This window comes from Oryza brachyantha, chromosome 2 (assembly GCF_000231095.2).
Source record: "Oryza brachyantha chromosome 2, ObraRS2, whole genome shotgun sequence".
NCBI classification, from domain to species: Eukaryota; Viridiplantae; Streptophyta; class Magnoliopsida; order Poales; family Poaceae; genus Oryza; species Oryza brachyantha.
In genome coordinates this window covers 18,683,497-18,704,593 of record NC_023164.2, presented here as the reverse complement: position 1 = coordinate 18,704,593, position 21,097 = coordinate 18,683,497, and the positions used below count along the sequence as shown (strand labels likewise).

At 43.7% G+C, this 21,097-nt stretch overlaps 1 protein-coding gene and 2 pseudogenes across 1 annotated transcript; 1 reads left to right on the top strand and 2 right to left on the bottom strand.

Annotated features, from left to right (window-relative positions):
• The first annotated feature begins 9,054 nt into the window (after positions 1 to 9,054).
• LOC102716851 (gibberellin 2-beta-dioxygenase 6-like) lies at positions 9,055 to 13,246 on the top strand. The gene is made up of 3 exons (XM_006648794.3): positions 9,055 to 9,607; positions 11,403 to 11,733; positions 12,859 to 13,246. The coding sequence occupies exons 1-3, from the start codon at positions 9,069 to 9,071 to the stop codon at positions 13,087 to 13,089; spliced, it is 1,101 nt and encodes a 366-aa protein (XP_006648857.2). The 5' UTR covers positions 9,055 to 9,068; the 3' UTR covers positions 13,090 to 13,246.
• A 3,130-nt stretch (positions 13,247 to 16,376) lies between these two features.
• LOC121053452 lies at positions 16,377 to 17,557 on the bottom strand (annotated as a pseudogene).
• Positions 17,558 to 19,343: 1,786 nt separating this feature from the next.
• LOC102716018 lies at positions 19,344 to 20,608 on the bottom strand (annotated as a pseudogene).
• Positions 20,609 to 21,097: the final 489 nt, after the last annotated feature.

Below are 21,097 nucleotides of genomic sequence, written 5' to 3'. Positions count from 1 at the left end.
ACAAGGTGGGCAATGAGGAGGCGGGTGATGGGAATCTCATGTTTGGGACTAGAAGGTCGCAACTGCGTGTTGTGGTAGAGTTGCTTGCATGCTCGGTGTGAGCGTCGCCCTAATGAGGATGTGGAGGTGGCCTACGTGGCAGCGGGACAGAGGTGGCCTGAGTTAGCATGCACGGGTGTGCTGATGACGTGATGATGCTAGCGACAAGGTGCTCCGCCATCCTTGATGTCAACCATGCATGCACCCTCTTCTTTGTGGAGCCCTCGCCCTTTTTCGAGGAGGAGCAATACATGGTGGAGGCAGCTCGGGATCTTTAGGGGAAGGCTTGGGTGGCTTAAGCAACACTGTCAACTTTGAGATTTCCTTTGTCGGATTCTGCAAGTAGCTTGGCGGGCGGCAGGGCGGAGGAGGCCAACACTATCGTGTGAGGTGGTGATGGGGTAGGCGCTATCGACTTGGTGCAATGATGGTCTTGTTGTTGGCAGGACTGTTCAGTGAAGGTGCCGATTCGGAGTGGTGCAGGTCAGGTATTGCCAATGTTTAGACAGCGGTATCTAAGCTGGGCGACGAACCGTGGACATGCTATAAGGAGTTCCAGTTGCATTTTGCTAAGCCGACAACGGCTATGCCTTCCGGCGTTGTAACCATCTTGGATGTAACCTTCTCCCTCTCTTAACGAGTTTCTCCGGGTAAAAACCACATTCTTTTTTGGATGGGCAGCGGTGGCGTCCTTACATGGTTACCTTCTTGGATGTGTCGTTTTAGGTGTCCTTGCTATGGTGTTGTTTTTAACCGACGACAATTGATCACACATAGAGACGGTCAGTTTGACGCTAAGCTCCACTCTAACTCTCTAAATAGCTTGTGTTAGTGTGGTTGGTACGTAGGTCATGTTTGTACACTTCGGTGCACAACCAATCAAGATAGACTTCTGTCCTATTTTTATAATATTTTATTATATAATCTTAATACTGGATGGCCTCCATCGGCCATCCGAAAGAAAGGGTACGTACCGGCCGGCAGCCGTGTTGAGAACGGAACCAAAAATCCACACGGCCTCGCCAGTGCGTACGGCATCGGATGATTAGATAAGTCACACCCTGGGACACCTTATCGCCCCCCTTACTTTATAAAGCATACATATGCGTGGTTGACGCTAAGACCGTCCACAGTGACATGTCGAGCTCCGAGCTGAGGGCACGCTAGCCAAGATCAGTGGTCCAGCCGCAAGCATGCAAAGAATGCTAAGAAAACACGCACGCACGTCTCCGTCGCTTATCATCCAAGAATCCTGCATCTATGGCCTCCTGCGACAACCCCCTTGCCCCCACTGGCCTCTGGCTCTCCCTATTATTGGAACCAACAGGCCGGGACGGACGTCGGTCGATCGCGAGGCGAGCGAGCAGGGGATCTCGAAGAAAAAGCAGAGAGATTGTTAAGACGCCGCGGTTTGCCGCAACCATGCACATGCATCCGCGGCCGGCCCGCCCGCCGGCTTGCGGCGGAATGCTCCGCTGGATCGCGAAAGGGGAGCGGAAAAGGAGCTTTGGGAAAGAAGAAGCATCCATCATATCGTCCATCGTTCCTTAATTCCTCCCTGGATCCATATCTATCTGTCTTGTCGTGCATGCGGCCATGTTGTGCCAACCCAAGAGCATCACAATGTAATGTTGATCGGCAGGGCTTGCCGACCTAGCTAGCTCGATCGACAAGGCACTAACACCCCCCCGGCCCCTGGCTAGCTGCCGGTATCATCGATCGCGCGCGTTGCCTTTTGGTCCCAGGGCCTCTCCGAGTGACAGGAGGAAATAGCAAATCGCGGCGGCGTGAACATGGCGGCAGCTAGCGTGCGATCAACAGCGTCATTATATTGCTGATTAATGTGTTTGAGCTAATGTGTTAACTATCTCTAATGAGATTTCTCGACATTGATTAAGTTTTATAATAGAAATAGATGCCCCGTATAATTTATCCATGTAAGCAATTTATTAATTAAAAAGACGACGTATACAACATATCACCTCTGGACTAACTCCAGTGTACTAATTTAAGTGCAACATTACGGTACTTTACACTATTGGAGGTAGCAGTGCAGTGTATTTTTACTAAGTATATTAAATTTTTTATTTAAAACATTGATAATATATATTTACCACTTCATCTATTTTAACATGATATATGACACACAAATTCATCTATAGGTGTAGTAGAAATTTTATAGAGGTAAAATTAAAGCTAAAATATATAACATTGGGATAAATTTGTGTGTCATATATCATGTTAAAATAGATGAATTAGTAAATTGATTTCAATGTGTAACTAAATCTGTGCCGTTGATCGTTGTCTACTTCCAGTATAGATTATACTGGAAACGTTATTACATATTATTTGTATAAGAACTACAGCGGTATTTTCAATCGTAACTACTATATATAGCCCTTTAAATATCAATTGCTAGTACAGTATTACAAATTTGTTTCTGAAGCAAGACTGTGCATTGGAGAGTACGTAGCATGATTGTCCAATTGCACTGAAAATCCAGACACGAATACTTACTTTATTTTCTCTGAGAAGATCAGTGCACAGGAACGTAACATGGCATGTTTGTAACTGGCAAACTAGATTGGAATACTCCTCCAGCTCCTTCTAGCTCCATCTTCTGCGCATGTTTGTTTAAGGAGCTTAAAAAATGAAACTGTGGCAGTAATAACAGTTAGAAAGCAGCTGGCCAGCTGACCAAAGGACCAGAATATGCGTCGCACAGGCGTGATAATATATGCGAACATGTGAAACCGTCAGCAGCTAATTTCAAATATTCTTGTACCCCGTTGTTTACAAATATTTTAAAAAAAACAGCAATAGACAGATTTAGATAGTTAAGAAAAAAAGAATAAGTACCATCTCCAACCAATTCAAAATATAATTAAGTATTCTAGGATTTAAATGTATACTATAATATAAATAATTATATACTGATTTACATTATTCTCATCACGTCAATCATGCCATGGCCAACTAGGTGCTTAGAAAGAGAAGCTAAACAATTCAAGATTCAATCTTTGATAACTAAAGTGACTAAAATAGATTCTTTTGACTAAACCTAAGTATATTTGCTTAATAGCCAAAAAAATTATATTTTAAAATGGAGGTGAACACAATGTTTCTCGTTATTAGTACTATATTCATACATTGCCATAGTCTCATACGAACATATTTATAGATGATTTTAACTAACCATTAATTTATTTTAGTCGGTGATTGCGAGCAAGGGGATGGGAGGCGGTTGCGTAGTGTAATGGTGGATAAGAGCAAAGTTAGGGAAAAAATAAATAAAAGATAATCGATCCCGCAAGTAGTACTTTAAAGTATTTATATTTGTGGATAAAATGTCAGGTCAAAATCACTTATATTGCCGATAAATTAAATAATCTATATATGGCAGTGTGACTGTCATCCGACCAACTCCCATAATAAATTTTACAAATTACTCATTGTACCTCTTATATTTAAAATCAATCAAATTAAAATGAATAGCTAGTATAACATCAGGTGTTTGTAACCTCTTAATATTAAAAATCAACCAAATTTAAATGTACAAATACTAAAATATAATCATTTTTAGATTCAAAATTTATACAGCTTATAAGCATTTTCTGGGACAATTTTGGATGATTCTCATCATGTCATAGGCTCATAGCAAATCAGGTTCTTTGAAAAGAGAATCTAATTAATTTAAAACTAAAACTTTGATCACTAAAAAGACTAAAACTTTGATCACTAAAAAGACTAAGAGAGAATCTTTCGTACAATCTTAATATTTACTAAACAACCTAGTATACGGTGAGAGTACAATGTTTCTCATTATTAGTAAAATGCTCATACATTGCAGCACCATATATTTAAGGACAAATTCATAAGGGATTTTACCCAATAGCTTATTTCTTGATTTTGAAGTCAGTGGTTGTGCTCGAGAGGATGTGAAGCAGTTGGAGGGTGGAATGATGGTTAATATCAAAGTAAGGGGATAATTAAATAAAAGATAATTGGTGATATGGGTAGTACTTTGAATCTTATATATTTTTGGATAAAATGTAAGTTCAAAACCACTTACATTTGTGGATAAAGATAGTATATACATGGAAACAATCCAATTCCTTTTAGAAAAGGTTACGGTGGTGGCAGCGCATTGTCACCCACGTACTCCTATAATAAACTTTTTGAATTATCCTTTGAACCTATTAATATTAAGAATTAAATTTCAATGGATAGCTATCTATAAAATCCAATCAAGGTGAATATTACATAGAGAAGAAATGTGTAACAAATTTCATAGAAAATATTCTTTGTATTTTTTGGAAAAACATATTTCTTTTGTCCATTTGTAAATTACTTTTTCTCCGTTTTATAATGTAATGTATTTTAGATATATCAAGATTTATAATGTATATTATATATATATATATATTAGCATCTATATAAATTTTTTAAGCAGTATCAATTAATCTTACATGTGTATAACGGAGGTAAAGCAACAGGCTTGTTTAGAACAGTATATTATAGGTGGATTCTTGTACTAGTTTGACATCCATGTCGATCGGCTGCATAAACAATACTAGTATTGGAGTACTTCGACATGCATAAAAAATGCATTGCCTATTAGTACTACTACTAGTAATCGTAAAGTAGAGAATTAAAAGTTTGTCTGGTCTTGCAGAGGAGGAACAAACTGCCGCCCTTGCCTGTTCGTTTATTCTTGAGCGTCGAAAAGGCCCGCTACGTACAATGCACCTTAATTATCAAACTTATTTAGGCCAGCAACGGCAGGCTTGTGTGATTGCACTGCCTGCTCAATTTAATTGTCCGGTTATCAATGTTTAAAGTTTATGGCATATTTAGTTAAACTTTAAATTTTAACCACCCTGCGCCTTTTCTATCACATGTTGGAGATCACAAGTCAAGAAGAACCAACCAGGGAGGCCCTACAGGCTGCCAACGGTATTTACCATGTGGGTTGATGGTGTGGCTTATTTAAATAAAAAGCCAAATAATATATTTAGAAATAAGAAATATTTTATAAATAAAAAATTTATACGTGTTCTTAGAGATATAAAAGACAATACTGAAAACTAAACTATAATAAAAAACATATCCAAATTTAAGATTGAAAATTTAAATTTTACTTCATTTGTAGTAGCTTATGTAAACATAAGTAGAAGCGAAAAATATAGTTGTAATACACTAATAATGATCTTTAAATTCTGCACATTATAAAGAAATTGTTATTATATTACCCATCAATACAAATACTATTAATTAAGATTTGAATTCAATTTTATCCCTCTCTCGTTAGGTCTTCGAAGTGTACAGAAATGATGTGTACGTCATAGTGTAAATGTATACCAAAATCTAGCCAGGCCAGCTAAGCTCGAACCGTGTCTCGGTCACGGCCACCGCCTTGGCTCCACAAAGGAAGCGCCGGAGCAGCAAAGCATGGATGTAGAACGAAACGATTTTCCCAACATTAGGACTTCTTTAAAGAGTACTGCAAACGGTATCCCGATGACCAACACGATACTTCATGTGTTGATATCTGATTCGGGATGATTGATCGGATGTTTTATGAAAAAAAATCTAAACGATATATTTGATAAAAAAAATTAAAAATAAAAAAATATATATATGTATTCTTAGCGACCTAAAGGTCAAGGCTAGAAAATAAACTTCGGTGAAAAAACCCTAAAACCAACTTCAAATTTAAGATTAAAAATTTAAATTTTACCTTATACTTATAAAAAAACAAAAGATGAGAGTGTTTGCACCTATAATACCACAGGTATTAGACTCAATACTAGATATAACAGATATGGTATCCACATGTATTAGTTTCTGTTATCTAGGTACCATGCTAACATTATCAACGCAACTTATTCTGTGTTTTAATGAAATCATGTTTTATAGTATTTATTTTGAAACGGAAAAATGCTGTATTGATATTTTTTAAGATGGTTTCAGACATTAAAACAACAGTTATACTGACAAAAAAATATTTGAATATTTTCTTGAATATCATGATTCTTGCTTGTTGTAGTAACTAATATTATGTTAGCATGATTGTACTAAGAGTACGGTGTATATCTTGCACTAATAGACGGATACTTCAAATCTATTGAGAAGTATGCATTAGGTTTACTTTCAAATATGAGAAAATATCACAGGTAATATACTTCGATGAACAAAACCAAAAAATCAACTTCAAATTTAAAGTTGAAAATTCAAATTTTGACTTTTACAAGTATATGCATGAGAAAAGGATGGGTGAAAGACTTAGGGTTAGGGGGTGATTGTTTGATATGAAAAGCCAAACAACATATTTGCAAACAAAAAATAATTTATAAATAAAACTTTGATATACATATTCTTAGCAATTTAAAAGCCAAGGTTAGAAAATAAATTTCAGTGAAAAACGCTAAAATCAACTCTAAATTTAAGGTAAAAATTTAAATTTTGACTGATATGAACATAAGGAGAATCAAAAAGATAGATTGTTCTTCTATGCTTGGTTTTAATGCTAGGTTTTTTCATATCTATACAGTTAACTTCGATGCTAGGGGTAGGGTCCTGGACATTGGCATGTTTTTTAAAACTAATATTGTTGAACATCCATTTAAAATTAAAATAGGTTTAAAAATTCAAATGATAAACAATATGGCCGTTTTGCTGCGCTAAACATTGATCAAATTTAGTTCAATTCCAGCGAGCTAGTGATCAAACAAACTACATCATGTATGCCATGAGATTGACATATATATTATAGGCCCAGTTCGGATGGGGTGGCATAAGTTAACTTATGTCTGGCACGGAAAACGTAGTAATAGATTAGTACATGATTAATTAATTATTAATTATTAAAAAAATATAAAATATATTAATATGATTTTTTTAAAAAATAATTTTCCCATAGAAATTTTTTGCAAAAAGTACCCCGTTTAGTAATTCGGAAAACGTGCGCGCAGAAAACGAGGGTGACTTAGTTAACTTACAAGCATATCCGAACACGGCCTTAATTACTAGCTAGCTACAAAGGTATAAGTAAGACTTAAAAACAAAAAGGACTAAGTACACATATTGATATCAAGGATGCAATTAACTAAATTTATATATATTTTTTTAGAATATATATATAGTTCGGTAGTAAAAATATATACACTCAAAGATCAAGACAAAAAATTAAAAGTAAGGAATTTGGTCTCCGTATGTGCTATATGGAGAATAAGCTTAATTTGTCAGCGACAAGCATCATGCGTATGCTAAATCCGGATCCTATGCCTCGGCCTCCAAAGATAGAGATACACAGTCCAATCTGCGTATGCTAACTATGTGACTTTAGGCTATTTTTAACCGTCCAATCTGAGATGTACAGAAGGGCAAACAGAAATTAAGTTTTGCACTATTGCTACAATAAATAAATAACTGCCGAGTACTGTTCTCCACAGTAACTGTACACAGATTTTACTGTACTTCTCTGCATTATGAACATCCCCAACAGCACATCTATTTTATTCTCTATCCTAAAAATAGAGGACGAAGACTATAAATTGAGCTTTAACAGAACAGTTATCCTATCATCTATTTTTAGATGTCATCTATATTAGAAGAGAACTTTTATATTTGGATGATCTCTCCATCCTCCAAAGAGATATAGATGATGTCATATATGGATAATCTAGTGGAGTACATAGAGATACGAATGATGAAACTAGTTTAAATAATCATCCAAATGAAGATATGGATGACCAAATTTAGATGAGTTGTTGGGATGCTTAAGGCAGCGTTTGAAGTTGACTATGTCACCATGGCTAATGAGCGCACGTAAAACGAAGAAAGTCATTAACACGTGATTAATTGAGTATTAGCTTTTGTAAACTTGAAAAATAGATTAATCTGATTTTTAAACAACTTTCATATAAAACTTTTTTAAAAAAATACACCGTTTAACAACTTGGGAAGCGTGCGCACAGAAAAAGAGAGAAAAGTGTCGCTCGTTGGTCGGTTTCGAACGAGGCCTAAACACTCTTCGAAGGCAATCCGGATCCGCATAAGGCCCTGGTTAGTTTAATTTTTTTTTCAAAAAATCCTATCGAATCTTTGGACATCAAAATGAAACATTAAATATATATGAATATTAAACTAATTATATAGTTATGGGAAAAATCGTAAGATGAATCTTTTGAGCCTAATTAAGATATGATTAGTCATAAGTGCTACAGTAACTAATATGTGCTAATGACGGACTAATTAGACTTAAAAGATTATCTCACGATTTTTAGTCGGAATCTAAAAACCTCTTCTGACGTCCGGTCAAACGTTCGACGTAACCCTTTTGCGGAAAGTTTTTGGCAACTAATCAATGCCTAATCCAGGGTTCCCCGATGGATCTACACGATCTGCGAGTGTCCGGGCCGGCTCTGACCCCGTGGGGGCGATCGAGTAAACAACGATAGATATACACACTTCGAGAAACCTCACTGTTGCATTCGCGCGCCCCGGCACTGTATACTCTGTACGCGCACTGCTCAACTCAACGGATCGCAGATTCACAGCACAAAGAAAAAACTATAAGGTCCTCGTGGTACTCCAGTAAACAAAGAGAGAATTTGAGTGGCTGCATCGCCGCGCGCGGCCGGTGGTGACAGCGCCATGGCGCCGCTCGTGCTATCTCGCGCGCCGGCCCCGGTCAAAAATCAGGGACCACCTCCGCACTGTGCTCACGCGGTCTCCCCGGCCGCCTCCAAGTGTCGCCTTTTGCCGGCCCGCACCGCGCGCTAACCGGGCCCGTACTACGTACATCATGTAACCTCGCTCGCTCGAGCTCGAGCTCCGCTCGCCACAGGACACGCACGGGTGAGCGCGCGCGCGTCATCAAACACCGCGCGCGTTCTATATAAGCCTAGCCTCCGGCGCCCAGCTCAAGCAAACACACAGTTGCTATAGCTCGCCGAGGCCTAGCTATCCGTACTAGCTTGAACACAGCTTAGATAGCTCGGTAGTAACGTCCCAGCCAGCTAGCCATGCCGGCCATGGCGGATTGCGCGGCCGAGCCGCCGTTGGCAGACAGCTACCACGCGCTGCTCCGCCTCGGCGTGGACGGCGACGTCGTCGTAGGCCAGCGCGAGGAGGCGTGCGCAAAAGTGACGACGACGCCGTGCGATGAGGGGCTAACGACGGCGCAGCCCGTGGCGGAGTGCGAGCTCCCGATGATCGACGTCGGCTGCCTGACCGGCGCCGGGGGCAAGCAAGTGAACGCCGAGGAGGAGAGGGCGGCCTGCGCGGCGGCCATCGCGGCGGCGGCGGCGGAGTGGGGGTTCTTCCAGGTGGTCAACCACGGCGTCGGGCAGGAGCTCCTGGAGGCGATGCGCCGGGAGCAGGCGCGGCTGTTCCGCCTCCCGTTCGAGGCCAAGGCCAAGGCCGGCCTGCTCAACGACTCCTACCGCTGGGGCACCCCCACCGCCACGTCGCTCCGCCAGCTCTCCTGGTCGGAGGCCTTCCACGTCCCGCTCGCCGGCATCTCCGGCAAAGGCTGCAACTACGGCGAGCTCACCACCCTCAGGTACGTACGTACGTAAGTACATCTACGTGCTCTCACAGTCACTTCAACCTTATGAGGTAGAGTTTAGCTATAGGGTGCTCGACACTTGGACTTGTTCGCCCACGATTCAGATTCTTCTGTACAGGGAGCTGACTGGTATTTGCAAAGTACAAAGAATAATAATGAAAAGTGTTTCCGGTCTCAAATGGACTAGTAATAACTAAATGAATTTATTCGATCGATCGGGACATCGGGTTATACGATTGCGACATGGTGGATTAGTGCGGCCGATCAATAAGAACCGGTCGAAAAGGAAAAATGGCTTAATTACGGTGTGTTAATTAGCTTGCCTAGCAAAATAATCTTTGGAATAATAATGCATCTTGATCAAGAAGTAGTTCCAAAGCTGCTGGACTCTCAAATTCGCATCTGATGTGAAAAAAAAATGATATATATAGTAGATAGCAAATCCAAAAAAGAAAAGGGTGTACTTCTGCTTAGTTAATTTGGGGGTAAAAAGTGGGGAATGCAAAATAGTCATCCAAGTACCATGAATCTTTTTTTTTTTAAAAAAAAAGCGATGGACAATTGAGGAAGAATTCGGTGTCGAGAATGAAAACGATGACTTTGGTGTTGAATATAATACTTAACCTTTTATACCTTTTGAGAGGTACTATAAGTTACACTTATTTGTTTTCGATTATAAAAAGATGCACAAACACACACGTAACACCGGACGCATGTCACACTTGCACATCTATGAGGTGACTGTATCTATTTAGGCCATCTATTTATGACATGCCTAAATAGACAAAGGCACTAAATAAATGATGAAAAAAACTCGCTTATATGTAATATTGTTTGACATTATGACTTAATATTTGATAGATAGAATCATACATCCACGATTTTGCCACCACACCAGTCATATTTCCTTTGAATTTAAACTTATTTTACACCAATGATTTGTAAATTAAACTCACACTATCTCGATGGTAGAAAGCTATTGTTGATTTTTTTTTAAATCATGTTACCCTCGGCGGTGGAACTAGGCCTGAACCAGTTAGGGCAGTTAGGGCCTGAGGTTTAGGTCTAGGTTTAAAATCTCACTGAATTATTTGAAATTATCATATATTTTAGGAATAATTAAGACAACGTTAGCTCAGCCTTACGCTTAAGTGTTTTCTAGTTCTGCCCTGGTTACACTGGTACCTTAGGCCATGTATAGTTTCCAAAAAGTTAGCCTAAAAACATCACATCGAACCTTTAGACATCTAAATGAGGCATTAAATATATGTGAACCAAAAAACTAATTACACAATTATAGGAGAAATTGTGAGACAAATTTTTGAGACTAATTAGTCCATAATTAGGTATAAGTGTTACAATAACCAATATATGCTAATGATGGCTTAATTAGGCTCAAAAGATTTATCTCGCGGTTTCCAGGTGAGCTGTGAAATTCGTTTTTTCATTCGTACTGAAAACCCCTTTTGACATCCGGTCAAACATTCGATGTGACATTTCTATCAAAAAATTTTGCCATCTAAACAGGACCTTTTTCAGGAGCTAAAAGTTCACCTCAAATATAGATAAACTATTTCGACTGTATGTGATCGTGGAGGACATATATACATATATTCAACCCCTTACAAAATAAAATCATTTGTATAGTCTAACTTTTATCTTACCTTGGTCCAGAAAAAATAATATCGAGGACCTAACATTAGAATGGATAGAAAATAGGTGCTCAGGTCGGCAAAAACAAACAGTACACTGATTTTGCAACATTTGTTGCCGTGTGGGGGCGCCGCAGGGACGTGACGCGGGAGGTGGCGGACGCGATGTCGACGCTGGCCGGGACGCTGGCGCGCGTGCTGGCCGAGAGCCTTCTAGGCCACCCCGCCGGCGAGCGCTTCCCGGAGGGGTGCGACGACGCGACGTGCTTCCTCCGGCTGAACCGCTACCCGCCGTGCCCCTTCTTCCCCGACGACGCCTTCGGCCTGGTCCCGCACACCGACAGCGACTTCCTCACCGTGCTCTGCCAGGACCACGTCGGCGGCCTGCAGCTCATGAAGGGCTCTTGCTGGGTCGCCGTCAAGCCCATCCCCGGCGCCCTCATCGTCAACATCGGCGACCTCTTCCAGGTACTTTTTTATCACGTGCCGCACGTTACGTTACACCCCCATTATGATTAATCCCCAACGTTGTTATGCCTTCTCATGCATACGAGACGTGCTATAATGCTACTGTATATTCTACTCCATACTCTACCTAAGCCTTTGCACGGGAGAGGAGGGGAAAAGAAGTTATCTATCCATCAATTTTTTGGGCGAGTCCAGTAGTACAGTAGTACACTACAGGCTCGTGGCCTGCTGAGGCCGGCATAGAATGCTTTCCAACCTGTAGAGTCAAAGCCTGCATCTGCGTGTGTACTCGGCCCTATGGTAGGTGGTTTGTCTGCCTGCGTGAAAAGTACAGATTCCGTGAACATATTCCGGGGTCCGGGCTCCAGCCTCCAGCTCTCCAAAAGGCGGGGGTTGCAGCGTCACACCCGCGTACGTTAACCTGCGCGCACGTTGTGCCTAGCTATCTATCAGCCTTGCGTGTACCGCTGTACTGCCTCGCTAGCGAGAAAAGGGGTTTAGTCGAGGGAAATAAAATTTTTTCGATGTCATACTATACGTTCGGTTGGATGTCGGAAGGGATTTTTGGACATGAATGAAAAACCGAATTTCATAGCTCGCCTAAAAACCGCAAGACGAATTTTTGAGCCTAATTAATCCATCAGTAGCACATGTAGGTTACTGTAGCATTTATGTCTAATCCTAGACTAATTATACTTAAAGATTCGTCTCACTATTTCTCATATAACTGTGTAATTAGTTTTTCGCTTTATCTATATTTAATGCTTTATTTAGGTGTCCAAAGATTTGATGTGATTTTTTAAGGGGAAATTTTTGATAACTAAACAGGGCGTAAAAGAAAAAAAAAAGCCTTAAGGATTCCTCTATTGTTCAAGGGACAGAAAGACGCCGAGCAAAAGGCTGGTATAGAATGCTAGGATTGACCTGTCAGGCTTATACTCACATGGTACGTTGCGACTTTTGCTAGGGAACTGATCGGTCACGATTACATAGTACTACTACTATTGTACTACTATGCAGTGCTATAACTAGACTCTATAAACACATTCTTTAGAAAAGCTGATTCACATGTTAACTTCCGTTTTCCTTTTGCCCACCCCCCCACAAATCCTACCGTTTCTGAAGGCGTGGAGCAACAACAGATACAGGAGCGTGGAGCACAGGGTGATGACGAACGCGACGACGGAGAGGTACTCCGTCGCCTACTTCCTCTGCCCGTCGTACGACTCGCCCATCGGCACGTGCAGCGACCCTTCCCCGTACAGGGCCTTCACCTTCGGGGAGTACAGGAGAAGGGTGCAGGAGGACGTCAAGAAGACGGGGAAGAAGACCGGCCTCCGCAATTTCCTCGTTTGATAGATTACTTGTGCTTCTGGCCGGTTCATGTTCGTTCTGTGCTCTGTGTACATCAGCAAATGTACGATCGTTAATGATTATTAAGGGGTGTAGTAAATTAGTTAATTATTAGTTTATTTTAGCTTAGTTTGACAGTGTACTAGTACGTAGGAATAGGATAGGGGATCAAATGTACAGTTTGTGTACGTTTGATCCCGTGTCCTTTGGTTGTTTATTTATTTTTGACGTTTTTAAACGTGTTGTATGTATGTTGATGAATAACCTGTATTTCCTGGATGTATGAGAAGTTTTATATATCTTGCATTTTGTGCATGGAGACTTGCTGAAATTTCGATGCCGTCAGGCGGCCACAGGCACTAGAGAAAGCGTTCCAAGTGTAAATCTCAAGTTTGCGGGCTTGCGGCCCAGTTTGCTACGGAGCTCATCGCGCTGGCTCAGCCCGGCTGCGTTCAATCACAACATGGGCCCAAGACTAATGCTTGCTTGAAATACTGAATTCACGTAGGACACCAGGTGAGTATGGATTTTTATTGGCCTTAACGTTTTTCAGCAAATGTGGCAGTGGGCCCAGCTAAAGCTTTTCTCCGTGAGATAACATATATTTTGCCTCCCTCACTAGTTGCCTCGTTTGATTCACAACCCTCCTTGAAACTAGATACAGAGTTTTTCTCTACTATGAAAACCAACTTATTTTGTTTCCTTAATTAGTTTGGAAAGCACTTTCATCCCACATGGGACATTAAACTAGTCTTCATGCGACGTGATAGGGATACGTGACGCTTGTGTGTAATTATAATCAGTAAAATAAACATAAAACTCTCAACGGGCCTATATGTCCAAAACCGTTGTAATTTAAAAAGTGTGGGGCCACGTAAGCTGTCACCTAAAAAAACTACAGTGATACCTACTTGCTCTCTCCCATCCTTCTATTGTTAGTGGCGGCCTCCAAATGGACAGAGCCCCGATCTCGAGTTACACCGTGGCACTGGTACTCCTCATTCCGTGGCTTCTCCTCCTTACTCTTGACACGACTCGACGGCTTATGTGCCTACTATAACTGTGGTCACAAATGAAGCTAGCGCCTAGAATTAAGGTGGTCGATTTGACGTGGCACCCAAGCTCGGCATGCCCTGTGCCTTGGGGAGAGAGGAGTAGAGGAGGAGAAAGGAGTGATGTCACTATATGTGGGTTTCACAAAATCTCTTAAGCATAAAATATATGTCACATAATTAATGAGCTATGTAGGCGTCATGTGGGATCAAACTATGTTCAAACCGTTTAAGGAGGCAAAATGAGTCAGTTTTCATAATCTGGTTTTTCCGGTTCGGAATGTGAATCGGAGTAGAGGGAGGCATATTTGACTTTTTCCTTTGTGTGTCATCACCCACCGTACTTTTTTTTTGCTAATGCTATCGTGCTATGCATTGAACTTGATTTGAGTCCATTTTTCCTATATGATGATTGTTACATTTTTTTCTTATAGGTATGCTCTTATCTCTCCTATCTTCTAAGGAAAATTTTACTAGTACCTCGAGAGGTACCTTCCTAAGAAGTATAAAATTGTCTCTTCTAATATTTTAACCTTTGGCCAGAAAAAAATTTTGGTCGACGAAGAATGCTCACGAAATAATACTTTGGCTATGTTGTTTTGCCAAGTTTGTTTCAGTATGACTCCAATCGTGAAATGTTTTGCTGCCTATACCAACACCGGTGATTGATGTGTGTTTCATAAAAAAAATGATGATGTTTTGTAATCAGAACAAAGTATTTGCCAACGAATAGCGTCGACTTGATTTTGTACCTACGGATTTCAAACACACCTTGAATAAGGCCCATGGTGAATTTTGCAGTAGGCACCAATAAATTCAGCAGGCCGTCTCAAACAGCCCAACATACTAAAGATAGAAATAGAAAAAAAAAAGTTCTCTTATAAGGAATTCTCTAAAAAAAATAGCAATGAAAATTTCACGTGGCAGTTATCCTTAGTTTTGCTGCAGAATATTCTCAAACAGTCAACACGAGGCAACCTAACTAAACCACGCCACAAGCATGGAGATCATGGATGGATTAGTCAGTTTTAGGAGCCTGAAGGCAGAAGCATTCACTAATTTTGATGCAACAAGCAACGAATGGTCGCTTCCCTCTTGGACAACTCATGGGAAGAAGGCAAGCACCGATACCTACCCTTTCTTAGAAGATTGATTCCAGCATTCGATCGCTTGGCTCCATCTCGCTCTTTAAAACCATTTCAAATAGACAGGCTTAGATTGTCCATTTCCCATCACCTCGAATTCTCAGCTTTAGTAGTGATTTGGTTCATACATATGCCATGCGACGCTAGATTAACGTAAGAGAGTCTAGTAAGGGGAGATGTTGCGTGTGCAACGCCCTGATCTGGGCTTGCTACGGCTGCGCAGCTCTGCATTGGCCTGTTGCCTCGGCGGCGACGGTGGCGCAAGGCAGAACCACCGGGTCAACTCATCACTGTCGGCGAGGACATGGAGGAAGCCGGAGACAGGGTGGATGAAGCTCAACTTCGACGGGTCGTGCAAGCACCTGGCCAGGGCCGCGAGCATTGGCGGCGTGTACCGCGACCACGAGGGCGCGTTCGTGCTGGGCTACGCCGAGCGGATCGGCACGGCGACGAGCTCCGCCGCGGAGCTCGCCGCCCTCAGGCGCGGGCTGGAGCTGGCGGCGAGGAACGGGTGGTGGCGCGTCTGGGTGGAAGGCGACTCCAAGGCGGTGATCGACGCGGTGTGCAACCGCGCCAAGGTGCGGCCGAGCGAGGACCTGAGGCAGTACAGGGAGATCGCCGCGCTGCTCCCGCTGTTCGATGGCGTGGCTGCGTCGCACGTGTTCCGCGGCGGGAACAAGGTGGCGCACGGCTTTGCCAAGCTCGGCCACAAGGCGGCGCGCCCGCGGGTGTGGCACGCCACGCCGCCCGAGGAGGTACTCCGGTTCCTGCGACAAGACGCCGATCAACAATGGTAGAAATTTTAATACACTGACCAAATTCCGCCCCGCGAGTTGTTGATAATGGTTCGTTTTGATTTGTGAGATCAATCGTGTAGAGACTAACCACGTGTAACTCGTCATTGATTTGTACATGATTTGTATATGTATATATAATAACGGGTGAAAGTATTTTAAATCAACTCACATGGATTATGGACGGTTAAAAAACATATCTTGATATCATATAAAAATATATGTACTTCCCCCGTTTTACGATATAATTTACGATATAAGATTTTTCATTGCTGCCTCAATTCGTCACCACGCGACCCCTACAGCCGAAGCAAGTTTGGGGCGTAGGTATAAAAGTTGAACCACGTGCAAGACAGGAAGCGACTCGTCGATGTCGCCGGCGTGTCCTCCCAGACCACCGAGACCGCCCGGCTCTCGGCGTCGTAGCACACGATCTTCCCTGGCACGCTGAAGTACAGCACGCCGTACCGTCCCGTCTCCCCGGGCCCCCTCACGACGTGCAGCGGCGCGCCTCCCCACGAGAAGTGCTCCAGCGTCACCCTCGGCACGCGCACGTCGTCGGGGTGGAGCTCCTTCACCCGCGTCAGGTCGACGCGGTACAGCACCGTCCACTCCTCGTCGTCGTCTCGCATCTCCAGCACGTCGAAGCAGGCGGCCCGCCTCTCCTCGTCGGTGTACCCGATCACCTGTAGCCGGCCACCGGACTCGCCGAGGTAGCCGTACACCCAGCCAGCGTGGAACCAGCCCTCCGACCGCAGCCTCGGCGGCAGAGGCATCTGGCACCGCTCCCCGCTGTGAATGTCGAAGCGGAGGAGGCGAGGCGACAGCATCGCCCACACCAGCGAGCCGTTCCAGAAGACGCCCCGCGGGTGACGGAGCCCCGCGAACGGGCTGTGGCGGTGGTCATACCGTACTGCCGTGCGCCATGAACGTGTCCGGGAGGAGTAGACGCGGATGCCGTCGTGCCCGCGCGCGACGATCCTGTAGTGGTGCCGGGACTTCGACGGGTCGTAGCGAGGTTCAGGTACTGGCCGTCGCCGCCGTCGCCGGCCGGAACGTCGACCTCAGCGAAGTCCATGGTTGCCGGGTTGCAGACGTAGTGACGTGCTCTGTACACGCCCAGCTCGCCATCGATCTGTCGACGGCGCCGGCGCCGGCAGAGGAGGAGCCCGTGGCAGGAGCTGGTGACGTAGGTCTTGGAGTCGGCCGTGTCGGCGGTGGTCGGGATAAACGAGAGGTCGGGGCTGGCACAACCTCGGAGGATGGGGTTGTAGCTGAACTTCTCGTGGATCTCGTCGTCGAGGAAGAATCCGGCGACGACGGGGTTGCCGGCGTTGTTGCGCAGGAGGTTTGTGCGCATCAAGAGGCTCTCCGAGGTCAAGGCGTGCCATTGCTTGCACACGACTCGCGCGCGAACGAGCTCCTTGGGAGGCAGCCGTGTCAGGATGTTGGCTATGATCTCATCGGGGAATATTGTCATCGTATCGGTGAAAACGGGAGGAGATCGAACAAAGAATGCTACGATCGAGCTAGTGGGATATGCACTTGAAGCTAGCTACATGCATATAATCCGTATGTGCCCGAGGTACTGTCAACGTGTCAATCCAAAAAAAAGTTTAAACAAGTGCGCATCTGAAGGAGCTGCGGACTAGAATAAATTGAGATGGTCGATCGGGGCTGTCATTGGCGACGTACGTGCGTTCGTCCGTACCTAACGATCACAACGTGTGTTTGAAGTTTTCACCGTTACTATGTGAATTCTTGGCGGTCACGCCGTCGGATAGAGTTAAGTACGGCAAACAGGTTGAGCCATGTTGGCCTATACTGCGATTGGTGGACAAGTTTTACTGACCGATGCTAAATTTTGCCGGTATGTGCTAATTTTGGTGAAACCATATATGTTATATTATTTTTGTTGTGTGGCGACTAAACTAACCTACGGGAGTGGATTTTAAACCCTCGAGGGGATATACCCTCGTTTATTGGATATTATCCAAATAGCCATCAAAAAATTGGAAAAAAATTATGAAGATAGATTAATATATATCACTACGTAAACATGCAAGTTCAAATATGACTTCTACAATCCACAACAAACATAACAAATTGAACTCTGAATAGTATACGTATACTCACAATCATATTTATTATTTTTGTTATGGATCGTAGAAGTCATATTTGAACTTGCATGTTTGTGCAGTGGTTATCTTATATTAATCTATCTTTACATTTTTTTTTAATTTTTTTATGATTATTTGGATAGCATATGCAATAGACGAGAGAATATTCTCTCGAGAGTTTAGAATACTTTCCTACTCACGTATCAGGTTAGTCTTGTGGACTTGTTTGGCCTTACAAATAATAAAATAAGTATCATGATGTGAGTTATATGAAGGAAAATTTTACCCTATGTTTGGTTAGATAGGGAAATGAAGCTTATATACTAATGATCAACGCGGCAAGATAGCCGTTTATTGTAATGGTCGCTCGCGAGTTGGCTATTGACGACCAGATGGTTTTTAGTTCTAAACTAGTCAATTCGTGAGGCCACCAGTAGACTTGCCGCTTACAACACGAAAAGACCAATATGAGATCCTTGTGCTTTTTAATTGAGCTCAACCACACCGAGCTTGTTGCACTAGAGCCCATCAATACAGTGGCAGATCTAGCTTGTGGGCATGTCTGGTAGCCGTCCAGGGTCCACCCCTTCTGCCTTCACTATAAACCGCCGCCGACATCCTATAATACTAGTAGATCACTGAAAAACACTATTAGTCGTCCATGCTCGATAATGTTTTCAACTTTGTCACTACATCAATGGCAATGGAGGGGCCCATACTGTACAATGGAGAAGTTCAAGTTGCGCCGTGTCCAGTGGTGGATCCAGAAAAAATATTATGAGGGATTAGATAAAAGAGAGTAAAGATCCATGAACGTTGATATATACTTTCAGCCCTTATTCTACGTAGTAATACCTAAAATTATGTTAGAATGACTAGAGGGCTTTAATGGCGCCGATCAGGTAAGACCGTAGGAGAGACTGAAGCTCCCTTAACACCGGTAGTAAATCCGCTCCTGGCTGTGTCGATGCCAGCGGAGCTCCGGACCTCCGGTGACCCTCCTTCCACCACCTCCGGCTAAGATCTATACAACAGAATGTACGCAAGAGTTCTTGACACTAATACATGATTAGCAGTTTAGCACCAGTAAGTATCTGCAATATATCCATCAAACTATGTCCAACAACGTTTAGTAACACATTTCCCGTCGTCTTGTCAAATCAGTGGAACTTGTTACACGTCAAACAAGCCTGCGCTGTACGGATAAAAATTGAACCAAGCGTAATGGAAGAACCGAGGCGGTGGTGGTGGCGCTTCCCAGACCACCGAAATCTCCTGGTCCTCCAAGCCGTACGACAAGATCTTGCCCGGAATTCCGAATAGCAGCAAGCCGCGCTGCCCGCTCTCCGACGTCGTCGTCCCTCCGGTGAAGTGCAGGTGCAGCGGCCAGAGAGCCAGCCAGTCAACAAGCCTAGCCCGGCGCGGCCAGATCAGGTGCCTCCGCGTTTTCTGTTGGATGCCCGGGTACAGCTCCTTCACCCGCTTGAGGTCGACGCGGTACAGCACGCGCCACTCGCGGCAGTCTCCCGCCATCTGCAGCACGTCGAAGCAGGCGGCGAGCTTCTCCTCCTCCGTGTGGCCGATCATCCGGAGGTGATGGCCGGAATCGGACACCCCGAGGTAACCGCAGATCCAGCGCTTCTCCGGTTCCCTCGGCAGCGGCATCGGCAGGCTGCTCAGCTCTTCTTCTCCGTCGTCGATGGCGAAGCGGAGTAGGGAGCGCGACCGCGACAGCACCCACACCGGCTAGCGAGCCGTTCCAGAGGACGCACCGGGAGTGGAGGAGCCCCGCGAACGGGCTGCTGCGGCGCACGTAACGGAGCGCCGCGCGCCATGACCGTGTTTGGGAGGAGTACACGTGGACGCCGCCTGCCCCAGCGCGACGATCTTGTACACCGGCGACTTGGACGGGTCGTACGCGAGGTTCAGGTAGTACCTGCGGCCGTCCGGCGGAGTGGGTATCTCGACGAACCTCTTGGTGGCCGGGTTGCAGACGTACGTAGCAGCGCGCCTTCTAGGCAACGCTGCTCTCGGTCGGCCGGCGCGGCAGAGGAGTGGCCCGTTGCAGGAGCTGGTGACGTAGATGTTGCCCGGGTCGAAGGTGTCGCCTCTCGCCGGGATGAACGAGAGGTCAGGAGCAGTGGGGTGCGTGGTGCTGTCACGTAGAGGACTGTAGCTGAGCTTCTTGTGGAGCTCGTTGCTGAGGAAGAAGCCGGCAATGGAGTGGCCTGCTCTGTTTTTGGTGTAGTTCGTGTGCATGAAGTGGTGCTCCGATGTCACAGCAAACCATTGCTTGCACACGAGCCTCATACGAGCGGCTTGCTTTGGAGGAAGCCAGGCGAGGATGTTGGCCACGATATCATCGGAGAATAGTATCGCACCCCCTGCCATTTGAGACGGAGCTGCAAGAACACAAGTGACAGGAAAAGATGAATGGTGCAGCCGTTGGAAATGCATTCTAATAATTCGAGTGAGATGCTCACTCTTTTATTACTACCACCTAAATAGTTAAAAAATAAGATCACTATATAAACATATGAGATTTAAATTGAACCCCTACATGTTGTAGCAAACAAGATGAATTAAAGCAATACTGGAAAAGTATTTTTATTAATCGGTTGGATACTCACTTGTGTCTTGCATTTCCCTTCCCCTAAATAGTTATTAAAAATTAAAAAAAATTGAGAAGATAAATTTATATGAGATATATCTTTTCACAAATATACAAGTCCAAATTTGACTCCATTAGATTATAACAAAAATAACAAATTTAACTGTGTATACTAGTTGTAGGTCAATTTGTTATTTTTGTTAGAGCTTATAGAAGTCACATTTAAATTTACATATTTATCAAGTGATATATCTCATGTCAATTCATCTTATTAGTTTTTTTTTTTAAA